Raw genomic sequence first — 13,881 nt, 5'->3', positions numbered from 1 at the left:
AAATGACCTAAGCCTATGAGGATAATACCTGATAATGGTCTGTTAACTTTAGTATAAGAGAATAAGGTCTTCCACTTCTAATTTATGTGTGCGGCACATTATATAATTTTCATGTGTTTGGCTAGAAGTCTGAGATAGGCTATCCTGGACAATAAGAAGCTCCCTGGTTGCATGTTAAACTCTATGCCAGAGCAGGGTATAGTTCTACTATAGCACAAACCATATTTCAAAGGTAATTATTTAACATATCCTATATAGTGTAATTTCATTCATGGTAGAGCCTTTTTATATTGTAAAATATATTTGTCTTCCCACCGGAACTATGCCAATTAGTAGTAGGCACCAAGTAAATGGTTAACGAAGAAAGCAATGAATGATATAAAGTAGAATCCATTTATTTCATTCATCAAATATTTATGAAATAAAGGCAGTAAAGGGTGATGGGTAAGAGTCTTTTTTGTAAGGGTTTTGTGAGAATTAAATGAGATAATTCATTTGAAATGTTTTATAAACCAAAATGATAAAAAAATAGTATATTAAAAATCTTCTCTGAATAGAATACATAAATACTTCCCTAAATGTTTTATATTTCTTTACTTCAACAGAAATGAGTATGAGAAAAAACCATAATGACAGTTTTTAAGTAAAAAACTGTAAGATTTTTTCCCAAGTGTAACCACAGTAGATCAACTGTTACAATAATAATTATCAGTACCATACTGATTATTATTAATTTTGCCCTTAAGAGTTCATGAGAGTTCAGAGGTCCTGTTCAATAACCCAGAAATCCCTTCAAATTCTCACTATTTTTCATAGTTACAGCTTTTTTTTGCATTGTATTACAATTTAAAAAAACATGCTTCCTGGAAACATGGAAACTCCTGGAAAGCAAGGGCCAAGACTCTCTACTCTCAACCAGCATATCATAAATTTTTAATAAATATTTTTAACCTTAAGGAAAATATGACCAATGCAAAGTCTATCTAACCAGTGCATCACAAGTTTGTTTACTCATAGTCTCAATTTGTTCAGCCAAAAAGCTATTTAATGAACACTATGCATGTGGCATACAGTAGGTGCTCACAGAATAAATAAAGGAATGAATGTGTTAGGCTTTGTGCTAAGTGTTAGGGAAATAAAGTTTAATAAGGCAAGAACCTTAACCTCAGTGAAATTATAACATATGAGAAGAGGCAAACGTAAGTCATTTTGATTCAGTGTGACAGGTGCTGAAATACAGCAATGTTCAAGGTGTAGTGATGATGGAAAAGACAGAATGGGAAAATCAGGGAGAAAATTATTTGAGGTGATGATTTAGGTAAAGTCTTGAAAGATAAACACAAGTTTCACAGATGGAAACAGGGCATTCCAGGCAGAGGGAATATATGAACCAGTTAAGTATAAGTAGTCTTGATGGGATGGACTGGAGGTAAAACTGGAAGACAGACAAAGAGCAGATCATAAATCACCTGCTATGCTATAGTAAAAGACTGTGAGTTTATGTGATGAGTGACACGCAATCACTGAAAGGTTTTACATAGGGGACTAACTATATCAAAAATAAACTTTTAAAACATAACAGATATGATAAACTGTTGAGAAATGAGATTAGAAACATGGGCTGTACAGGAAAATCCAGTTGACTGTTGCTGAGAGCCTCAAGCAACTAAGACCATGATTGCCGAGATGAAGGGCTGAGTGTGAGAGATATTTAATAGAAGTGAGAAAAAAGAGAACGAATTTGAAACTTTCCTCAACATAAGCCATCAAACAGCATCTCACTGCCTATCCTGTTTTATTCTATAAACAAGTCCTCCAACATATCATATTAGAGGATCTTTTATTTACTTATCTGTATATTCCATATGGGTATAGGGCACAGAACTGTGCACAATGTAGAGACTCAACATATGTAATTATTGATTAAAGGACTAATCACAGCAATTCTTTGATGTCCTTTTACTCAGGTGTTCTTATAAGATATTCAGAAAAATATCAAGACTGAGTATAAATTAGTACATAATAAATCAACAGAAATAACTCAAATATAGATATATAAAATATCCCCTCTAGAAGAAAAGGATTACCTTTAAGGTTGCCACTGCCCAGCTTCTTTCCTGATCTATCCAAGATGGAAGTTGATCACGTATTCTTTGTTGAGAATCCTTTAATAAAGTCAGTTACTTACAATGGAATATTTGGTATAATTCAGACTTTAAAAAAGATTAATAATGGACTAGCTATTTTTATGAACAGTATTTTGAAAATGCTCATTCTAGGTATTATTTCTTTATTCCTGGATATTTCACAACTTAATATAAACACAAAGCATAGATAACCATTTAGACAAATACTACATTCCTTTCATTGTATTTAATCTTTTATGAGCACTCAGAAAAATTCTAAGGTCATAAGAAACAACCATAAAAATTATATTAATTATACCTTGAATTTCAGACATTACCTATGCTCCATGCTACAGCTTTGGGTATGCTGCTTTGAGGAATAATATTATCCATTATATGTGCAAATAGAAAATTACCAGAAAAAAAGCTAAATTTGAATGATCAAAAGTTTTTAAAATTAATTTTTAAATTTCAGATATATAAGAAAACGTTCTTAGTTATAATATTTGATTTTCTTAAAGATTATACAAGTGTTCTTGGAACAAATATATATAACAGAAAAATAAACTATATGAACTTCTTAGTATTTAATTAAGATTATTCTCAAAAGAGATTTAGGCTTATTTTACAGTAGGGCAATAGAGGCAGGGGCATATTCGTCTAATCAAAGTATACTCTCAGCAATAATTTAAAACTCCTCTGAAGCAAATTATATTTCATGAAGCCAAAGCCAGAACTATTTTCTCTAAGAGTGAAATAAGATTTTATTTTAACTTACAGCTTTCCTTAACATGTCTCCAACAATCACACCTGTAAATGTATCCCATTCCTAGTGAATAAAAATATGAACACAAACAATATAAAATTGCTAACAAGTTAAAAAAAATGATCTTAATGTTCCTACAAGAGGGCTTACAATGCAGCCTTCTAGGGACACAGGAAAAAACAGAACTCCTTTCAAACCTTCCCACTTTTTCTATTAAAACATTAACATCATAAGAACAAAGTCATGTACCAACATAAATTATTAATACGAAATCCACTGGGAATAATTTATTAAAACAAAAAATAAAACAATATTATATCTATGTGAGTTTCAACATCTAAAAATTTTAATGTCATATTCAACTGACATTTGTTCTTTACCTGTTAATTTGTTTTGTCATATGCTACTACTCACTAATAGATAAGCAATAAGGAGTACCAAAAGTTTAAGAATAACGTATGTTAGCAAAACCTTGAGAGAAGTACTTCCATCAACTTATTTTTTCCTAAAGACTGGGAGAAGACTGCCAGTATTTCTTCTTTTTTATTTTTAGCCATAGAATCAAGATTTATCAAATGTTGTGGAATCTAGTGCTCTAAGAAAATCTCTATCTTTACTCCAGGTTCCCCCAATCACATGATGGCCTGAGCACTACCATTCTATTTGTTACACATTGGCCAGCAAATAAAGCAAAATACATTAAAATGTGAGAGCAATATGGACAAATTACCAAAGCAACAAACTTCTTGTCTCCCCCTCTCCTGGCCACCCACTCTTCCAACTGAAATTATGCAGTCACAAATAAGTAAAATAGGAGTGATTACTACTACTACATTTAAGTTAGAGAAGAATGTCCTCCTTTCCCAATTATAATTTATTTTTACTTCAGGAAAAAAATAGGGAATATAGTCTTATATTATATGGAATATACCGATCATGGTGAAATACAACATAAGAAGGAAGGAAAGGTATCAAAGTTAATAACAGAAATAAAAGTAATCAAGTTAAATTCAGAAGAGACTATACAAGTCAGTCACAGGGTGTAGATTTAGAGAAAAAATGAGAGAACACAGGCAGAACAGAGGAATGGTTTATATTCCTTTAACCTCAAAAATGAGGGGAACATGGTCAAAATTTGGCCAGAGTTAAAGATAACTAGGTCAGAGTTGCACTGTCCATATACCATTCCCTGGCATGCTGGCTACTGGACTCTTACTTCATGATAATGGCATAATAATGAAAAAACTCAATAGCAAATAATTTTTTAAAAAAATTAGAAGCAGACCAGGAATGGATTAGTTATAACGCTACTCTGAGGGAGGTCCTTTTGAAGTTTAAGAAGGGGTTATATGGAGATCAGAAATGAGGTCACAGAGAAAGAAGATAAAAAGATTAACATAAACTTGCAGGCCCAAGGAAGTTTCTGAGAACTGCCCAACCTATGCTTCACCTGCTGACTCCGGACAAGTGAGTGGAGGTAATAAATAATATAGTTTTATATCCATATTGTTTCACTATTTCTACTTATCAGTTCCACTGCTTAGACAGGAAAATCAGAAAACTGACTTTTCTGGTGCCCAGCATAAGTGGACCTGTGTTGAGATGAATCTGTGCAGCTTGGTAGGTCACTTAGATTGCTTTTTCCTGCCTTACCGTCACTCCAGAACACTGGACTCATCCAGAGGGGAGTAGAACAGGAAATCAGCATCTTACACTAAATTTCTAATTTAGTAAAGGATTTATAGGTTGATATATAATTTCTAACCTAATGTAATTCCTAATCTAATTATAAATCAACGCTTGACCAAAATTCTATGTAACTTTAATGTTTTCCTCCTTTGATTCTGTGCCGGTTTGAATGTATTATGCCCCCCAGAAAAAAGCCACATTCTTTGATGCAATCTTGTGGGGCAAACATATTAGTGGGGATTAAGTTGGAACATTTGGATTAGGTTGTTTCCATGGAAATGTGCCCCACCCAACTGTGGGTGATAACTCTGATTGGATAATTTCCATGGAGGTGTGGCCCTGCCCATTCAGCATGGGCCTTGATTAGTTTACTCGAGCACTACACAAGCTCAGACAGAAGGAGCAGGCTTGCTACAGCCAAGAGGGACACACTGAAGAAAGCACAAGAGCTGAGAGAGGAACAACAGTTTACAGAGACAGTTTGAAGATGGCCATTGAAAGCAGACTCTTGCTCCGGAGAAGCTAAGAGAGGACAAACACCCCAAGAGCAACTGAGGGTGACATTTTGAAGAGGAGATATGGCCTAGAGAGGAATGTCCTGGGAGAAAGTCATTTTGAAACCAGAACTTGGAGTAGACGCCAGCCACGTGCCTTCCCAGCTAACAGAGGTTTTCCGGACACCACTGGCCATCCTCCAGTGAAGGTACCTGATTGTTGATGACATACTTTGGACTCTTTATGGCCTTAAGACTGTAACGTTGTAACCACATAAACCCCCTTTATAAAAGCCAATCCATTTCTGGTGTTTTGCATTCCGGCAGCATTAGGAAACTAGAACAGATTCCACTTACATTTTCTTCAAAAAGTTCAGGATGCATGCCTCGAACAAAATGCAAAGCGAACATCAACTGATCAGCCTGAAAAGAATGAGAAATGTCATATTGTTTTTTACAAATTCATGTCTTCGGAAGAGCATAGTCCTTAAATTTCAGTTCAGAAAATCAATATTCTGTTTTCAAATCATCTACTTTTAATTGGAGACAGAGGTAGGGGTTGGTGGATAGAGAAAGGATAAAAATTTTTAGAGAAAGTACAAAAGATATAAAAAAAAAAATTATTTGGCCAGTTAAAATCCAGTTGGGAGGTTTGTATTAGTCATTATTAACAAGATCAACCTTTTGCATTACAATCTTCAATTTTTCATCTTGTAGGCTTAAACATACAGGTAATTACATGCAATTATCACAACCATGCTGTCCTTACTAAATATTAACTTCCTAAATTAAACAGGAAACTGAAGCATAAACTGTTGATTTTCCACTTAATAAAGAAGAGAAGTAATATCAAGTAAACAAAACAACAAATAATTCCATCAATGTGTGATTACTTGCAGAAAAAAACAAAACTAAACTAAAACATGAGTAACTGATTGGGAATAGATAACACAGAAGAAACCAAGAAATGACCCAACATCCTACCAGTAAAACAAAAGCAGAACCAATAGAAGGTGAGGTCAAGAAAGAGGTATATAAACAAACAAAACACACACCAAATCATGTACAATAAGACTTCTTAAAGGCAGAAGATCATATCAAGATCATCAGAGAACTGAAAATATAGTCTGTACTCAAAAAAATTCTGAGGAAAGGAAGAAAGAAGGTATAAAAGCAAGGGGGAGATAAAAACTCAGACTTTGAGGGGCAACCTGAGAAGACAAGTTAGAACGGAAGAAGGAAAAAACAAAGTAAGGGAATATAGGACAAGAATTTAATAATTAGGCACACAGATTGTTAGATGCTATCAGTAGTCTTGAAGGATCATAACCTGAATCCAACTATCTGAAATTACATAACACATTTACAAAGAATTTTAACACAATCGTAATGTTGTAAGTGAAAATTAACTGCATTTCTAAGGATATATTAAATTAAATTAAAGCAACAAATTTATATAGGATATACAAAAGAATGAGTTAATTAAATTATCTCCATATAAAACAACATACATATTCTTGTTCCTATGAAACAACATATATATTCTTCCAGTAAAGCAAAACTGTGCCAGACGTGTCAGATGACAAACGATTAGCTATAACTGTGACACAAAGTGCCAAAAATATATCACTTAGATATATGGTACCATTGAAAAATAAGATTTGGTGTTTTAATATTTTTAATGCTATAGAAATTATTCACTAATTTGCTTACATTTATGGGGAGAACATTTTTAATCCACAAGGTGTACTAACCGTACTCTCCATGAGATTGTGTGGGTTGTGTTCAACACTGCATCTTTGCTGCCTATTAAAATAGGCAGCAAAATATGTATTTGTTAAATGAATGGTCTCATTTAATGGGCATTAAGAGCCCAGGTCCAGACAGAGAGAACTGAATACAAAGTCCATCTGGACTACCCAGGTGAAATTGAGAAACCTACCTCACTTACCTAATCTATAAAAAAAGGGATAATGATAATACGTACATCATGGCATTATTGTAAAAATTAAATCACATAATGTATATGAGGCACTTAGCAAAATGCCTAGTACACTGTAAAGGCTCCATAAATGTTAGTTATTACCTGTTTTATTAGTATCAGTAATAATGAATAAAACAAACTTTACATTTTATTCAACAAGTTTTCATGTTTCCTTCTCTAGAACACACATATCATTTTGTAGGGAGTTTATGTAGGAAAATAGCAATTGGCCTCTCTGTTCCAGCAAAATGGAAGACTAATTTTAAAAAACTTTCCAGCCGCAAAAACCTAAAAATTGTGAATACAATATATTTTAAAACCTATAACCGAGTTAAAAATCAAAAAGGAGGTGGAAGGATCCATAGTAATCAGAAAAGAAGAGAACTAAAAAACAGAGTGGGAATAAAAGCAGCTGTGGCTGTCTTAGAGGAAAACATTAGTTACAGTAACCTAGGGTGCACAAGTTTTAATGCCTGTACAGAGATGACATTTGAGACTGTGACCTTGGGTGGGTAGGAATGTTAAAAATGAAACCTCTATTTAAAACCAGGATCCTTAAAAAGTTACATTCTCAGTAAAAACAAGAACTGGAAAAATATATGCCCATGCCCCCAGAAGACCATGTTCACCTGGATTCTAGAGGAAAGAAAAGTCTTCTCTGAAAAATTATACACTAGTGCCTAGCACAGGTTTAGAGTATAAATTTTAATAGAAGATTGGCCAGGAATCCCTAAGCCACAAAGTTATCAGAGATTCTGCTAGGTTACCTGGAAAGAAATTAGACAAACCTGATTTAGATAGCACTCTTCTAACTCAGAATCTCAAAACACCCCAAGAAATAAAGTATCACTGAAGTTCAGCATACAGTGAAAATTACCAATATGAGAGACAGTCCACTAAGTGTAAGAGTCACTAGACACAAGGAACAAGAAGAAAACCCCAAAACTTCAAATAATAGAACAATAAGAAAGAGAATCTGTAATAAACAGGATTGAATAATTAAGGATATAAGAAGGAATTGAAACAGGAAAGAAGTAGACAAACACTACCCAAAAAAGACAATTTGGGGTAAAAAATAGAACTCTAGAAAATATATATATATAGTTTTTCAAATAAGCTACAGATAAAGAAAAATAGTAAAATAGAAGTAAAATGGAAGAAAGGTCTAAGGAAATTACCCAGATTAAAATAAAATTGGAACTAAATTTTTTTAAAAGATTGAATACAAAAAGACACATTTGTAAATCTTAAAACATATTTTGAATATAATTATAATGAGAAAAGATAAATCTGAGAAGGATAAAAACAAACTTGATATTGGTTGTATTAGGTTGTGGGGGATGGGTAACATGTTTGAGGGGAATGAATAGAAGGAGACTTTTTTTCTCTATACATATATATAAATACATGCATACAAATATACATATGTATATACATACATACATACATATTGAACATTTAGGTTGTTTCATTTTCCCCCTATTATTAAACATTATTAACTTTTGTAACTTTTCCTATCTGTAACTTTTCTTTTTGAGCTTTTTTATAGGCAGCCATTGAAAGTTATAAACCCTGAGCATGTGCAGAAACATAGACTGGCATCCTGAGATGACCTCTGAGACACCAGGAACAAAAAATCATTCACCTTGGAACCAAAGTTGTGTGAATCAAGAGGCATCAGAAGCAAATTCAATGCAAGAGGTCCTTTAACAAGGGAAACCTGGTCTGGAGCCTGCCTTACCAAAAATGGACAAATCTGTTCGTAACCAATCAAACCACACAAAACTAAACTTCCACATAGTAACACCCACCTATCCAAATAAAATCTTGCTTAGCCCTAAAATCAGGGAGACAGATATGAGCCTTGCCTCCTGATCCTTGCTGGTCAACCTCACAATAAAGTTTTCTTTTCTCAAAATCCCTATGTCACAGACTTGACTCATGTGCGTTGGGCATTGAGCCCTTGTGTAGCAACAATTTATGTGCATATTTACATATATATACAAATATACAGACATACATACACATATCTATACACATGTACATATAAACTGACTGTTAAAAAGGGTATGCATAACTTTTATAAGTAAAAAACTTAAGTTGAATAATTTAAAAGAAAAAGTCTTATAGCGAAGTGTTTTATAAAATAATGCCTGATACTGAGGAGGGTTCAGGGAATTAAAACTTTCATATATGAAATTAATGCAACACTTTTTCTGGAGAGAAATTTTATATTCCCCTTTTACATTTTATATGCCCCTAAAGTTAGGAATTTCACTTCTGGAAATCTATGCAAAAGGATCATGTAAGTACACCCAAGGAAGAAATAAGGGTATTTATTGCAGCACTGTTTAATAATGAGGGAAAATGAAAGAACCTAAATGTTCAAAACTCTATGTAACAGAACAACTATTAAACCGGCAGGAACTGTCTGAATCAACTATTTCAAAACTCTGGAGTCCAGAAGAACACCGTACAGAATCCAGGGAAGAGTGGGAGGAAGAGGCTGGTAAATATCAGTAAATTGCTCTCTAATGTAGTGGTTACTCTCACCCATCTCCCATTTTTGTAGCGGGCAGCAGTGGGGTCCAGCCTTTGGTGTAGCTTGCTAGATCTAGAGAGAGACATAAAAATCCAGTTCCCCAAGATCGGGGGTGGGGTGGGGGGTGGGGGTGCAGGGGAAGGGCACGTCCAATTGCTGATGACTGCTTTTGATTAGCTGCTTCAGAACGCTGAGGGAATGGATCTGAGGGCAGCCACTGTTCCAACCCACCCTGGACAAAAGCAGTGGAGCAGACATCTTCAAAGCTGTGGAGGACAGTTGAAGGGCTGCATTTTCTGGGCAGTGCTGAGTAAAGAAAGCGCAGCTTTGTGGAACCTGTTAGATACTCCTGGTGCCCTTCCTGGTCCCTCCCTCCTAACCTCCCCAGGGCAGTGGGTTACCAGTGCATAACCTCCCCAGCACTTCTTTTGTAGGTCCACGGCCTTGTACCAGTGGGGAAAGACTGACTTAGGAAACTCCTTTCCAGCATACTCACACCTCCCAAAACTTGCCCTTCAGGCAAAGGCAGCTTGAAAAGTGAACACAGTGTAACAAACAATTGAGGGGGGTAGTCTGGGGTAAAGGCTTACCTGTTTTAAGTCCTGCAGTGGAATACCTAGGAGAGGGAGGAGGTCTGTACCCTCCGAAGTAGAGAGGGCATACAAACTCTCGTATACAGGGAAACTCCTAAGGTCATTAGCAAGCCCAAGCCCAGGACAAGACACAGTCCCAGAAAAGACTGTACTATGCATTCACCTTGGGCTGAGCTTCTTGAGAGGAAGGCTGAACTCTGATGGAGAACACCAGTCAATCCAAACTCAATTTGCAAAAAAAGTGAAAGGTGTTTATTGCTTAGGTTTGTTTGGTTGTGTTAGCTACTGATACTCAAGAAAATCTCTGTCATATCACTAGCTACATACAAATTCGAGAAACAGACATCTCAGGGAATATATCCCAGAGTTAACATTTTAAAATATTAAAATGCACAATCTGCAACAAAAGCGTACAAGACAAAGAAATGGGAAATCATGGCCCATCCAAAGGAAAAAGATAAAATCTAAAAACCATCAACAAAGAAAACCAGACTGTGAACACATGAAACCAAGATATAAAAAAGGATCTTCAGTGTGCTCGAGGAGATGATGGGACTACAGAGAAAGAACTAAAAGATTATCAGGAAAACAATGAATGAACAATATGAGAATCTCAGTAAAGAGACAGAAATTATAAAATGGAACAAAACTAAACTACTGGAGTTGAAGTCCAGAATAACTGAAATGAAAATTCCCAGGAAGGTTTCAAAAGCAGATTGGGGAACTTTGGGTATCTGAGTGACACCTGAGACTCAGAGATAAGAGTTCTGCAGCTATGAAAGTCAGCATTACCCCACACAGCAACTGTTACAGAAGCTAAAAAAGAGTTAGAGATATGAATGAAGCTGATCCGGTTAGGACTAAGGCAAATCAGACTAAAGGATAAAGGACAATATCAACTGTTTTGAAACTTCAACTTCTGCATGAGACCAAAGGAAGAGATGTTTATTTGGTGTAGAAATTTATATTTTCTGTAGCAAACTATCTAAGTTAACTTCTATGGTCAGTTTATTTGAACACACCATAATTACATGGAACTTTGAATAGTGAGTGAGATGTTGGTTTGTGCAGTTTAGAGCAATGCCCTGATAGAGCCCAGAGTAATTGCGGCAAAGAATAAAAAAATATTTGCACAGTCCCGTTTAGGACTGGGGAAAAATGTGGAAATATTAAACCTCCCCACCTGGGGAATTCTTGGTATTCTTGCAAGCATTGGGGACTTCAATTTAATAGGACAAGCTCTCGAACCTGGGGCTTGCCCTTACGAAACTCATTCCTGCAAAGGAGAAGCTAAGCCTACTTATAATTATGCCTCAGCTCCAGAGAACCTCTTTTGTTGCTCATGTGTGGCCTCTCTCTATAAGCCAACTCTGCAGGTAAACTCACTGCCCTCCCTACTACATGGAACATGACTCCCAGGGTGTAAGTCTCCTTGGCAACGTGGGACATGACTCCCAGGGATGAGCCTGGATGTAGCATCATGGGGTTGAGAAACCCTTCTTCAACCAAAAGGGGAAAGATAAATGAAACAAAAATAGAGTTTCAGTGGCTGAGAGATTTTAAATAGTCAAGAGGTCATTCTGGAGGTTTCTCTTATGCATTATGTGTGTGTGTGTGTGTGTGTGTGTGTGTGTGTGTGTGTGTGTGTGTGTAGTTTTTACTGTATTGGAATAGCTAGAAGGAAATACCTGAAACTGCTGAAGTGTAATCCAGTAGCCTTGATTCTTGAAGATGGTTGTGTAACTACATAGCTCTTAAGGTGTAACTGTGTAATTACGAAAACCTTGCGACTGACACTTTATCCAGTGTATGGACAGACGAGTAAGAAGACAAAGACAAAAAATAAATAAATAATAGGGGAGATATGGGATGCTTTGAGTGTTGTTTTTTTATTTTTATTTTTATTCTTATTTTTATTTCTTTTGGAGTGATGAAAATGTTCAAAAATTGTGGTGATGAATGCACAACTACATGAAAATACTGTGAACCACTGATTGTATACTTTGGATGATTATCTGGTATGTGAATATGTCTCAATAAAATTGCATTTAAAAAATATAACTCCAAACAAATCTTAACTTCTAAAAAAGAAAAGTAAAAAGAGCAGATTGGAACTGGCAGAAGATAAAATCCATGAACTCAAAGACAAGACAATTGAAATGAGTCAGGCTGAGATGCTGAAGGAAAAAAGGAATTATAAAAAGCAAAAACAGACTGAAAGACCTCCAGGACACCATCATGCATATCCATTACGAGAGTCCCAGAAGGAAAAGAGAGAAAGGGGCAGAAGGAATATTCAAAGAAATAATGACAAAAGATTTCACAAACTTAGCAAACAATGTAAATATATACATTCAAGAAGTCCAGAGAACATCAAAAAGGACAAACTTGAAGAAAAATATGCCCCATCACATACCGATGAAAGTGTTGAATGCAAAGGACAACTACTGTGTTCTGAAAGCTCCAACAGAAAAGCAGTATGTCATGTACAAGGATTCCCACTAAGATTAAGTACCAATTTCTCATCAGAAGCTATGAAGGCAAGAAAGCACTGGGTTGAAATACTTAAAGTGCTGAGAGAAAACAGGAAAACAAGAAACAAAAGGCATCCAAATTGGAAAGGAGTAAGTAAAATTTCCCTGTTGGTAGAAGACATGATCCCATATACATAAAATCCTGAAAAACAATCCATAACAAAGCTTTTAGAGCCAATAAATGAATTCAGCAAAGTGGCAAGGTACAAGATCAACATGCAAAAATCAGTACTGTTTCTATACACCCACAATGAACAATGAGAAGAAGAAATCAAGAAAAAATTCCATTTACAATAGCAACTACAAAAATGAAATACCTAGGAATAAATCTAAACAAGGATGCAAAAACATGTAAAAAGAAGACTACAAAACATTGCTAAAAAAGAAATCAAAGAAGTCCTATATAAATGAAAGGACATTCCATGTTCATGGAAGACTAAATAGTTAAAATGTAAATTCTACCCAAAGTGATTTACAGATTTAATGCAATCCCAATCAAAATTCCAACAACCTTCTTTGTAGAAATGGAAAAGCTAATCACCAAATTAAGATTAATGAATATTTAAAATGATTATAACAGAATCATAGTCTAAAGTAAAGAAAAAAATGAGACAATAAATGTATTACTTCAAAGGCTTTATCATTTAATGATCCAGTTAACTATTTACTTTAGATACATATACATACAAACTCACACAGCATTACTATATTTATTTGGCCATTTTTGCCTTTGAACTCAGGAAGAATAATGTAGTTTCTAATGTTAATGGAGAGAAGGAAAGCCCCTGCCACATAAAGATCTTCCAACTACTCACTGGAGTTAGTAAGCTAATTCCTAATTATTACTGAGATCAAATTCTAGAATAATGGCAAAACAATCACACAACTTGTGACCAATAAATGGGTAATGGTGTTTACTCTTCTCCCCTTTTTCTGGTCACAGAATATATTTCTGACATTAGACATAAGCACATGTTCAAAGCTGGGCCAATCACATAATATCACCCCACAGACATCATTACAAGGGGTGCCACATGGCCAGGCCAACTGGGATCTTCTTCCATGATTTCCAAGCTGGAGCTGGCAGAAGAAAGCTCTTCTTTCAGCTGTCTGGTTGTCTAGCTGTCGTGAACAGTCCCTTTACCCATAAATA

At 35.2% G+C, this 13,881-nt stretch overlaps 1 protein-coding gene across 1 annotated transcript in view; it reads right to left on the bottom strand.

Annotated features, from left to right (window-relative positions):
- The window catches only part of DYNC2H1 (dynein cytoplasmic 2 heavy chain 1), a 419,160-nt gene that overhangs the window by 181,380 nt on the left and 223,899 nt on the right, over positions 1–13,881 (bottom strand). The window contains exons 71-73 of the mRNA XM_037841237.1: positions 5,433–5,498; positions 2,905–2,955; positions 2,088–2,165 (exon numbers count right to left, since the gene is read on the bottom strand). Of these exons, the coding sequence (XP_037697165.1) occupies positions 2,088–2,165; positions 2,905–2,955; positions 5,433–5,498 (195 nt within the window). The remainder of the gene's footprint in view (positions 1–2,087; positions 2,166–2,904; positions 2,956–5,432; positions 5,499–13,881) is intronic.

The sequence above is a fragment of the Choloepus didactylus genome, chromosome 6 (genome assembly GCF_015220235.1).
Source record: "Choloepus didactylus isolate mChoDid1 chromosome 6, mChoDid1.pri, whole genome shotgun sequence".
NCBI lineage: Eukaryota > Metazoa > Chordata > Mammalia > Pilosa > Megalonychidae > Choloepus > Choloepus didactylus.
The sequence above is the reverse complement of the archived record's forward strand: the minus strand, read 5'-3'. Positions and strand labels throughout refer to the sequence as shown.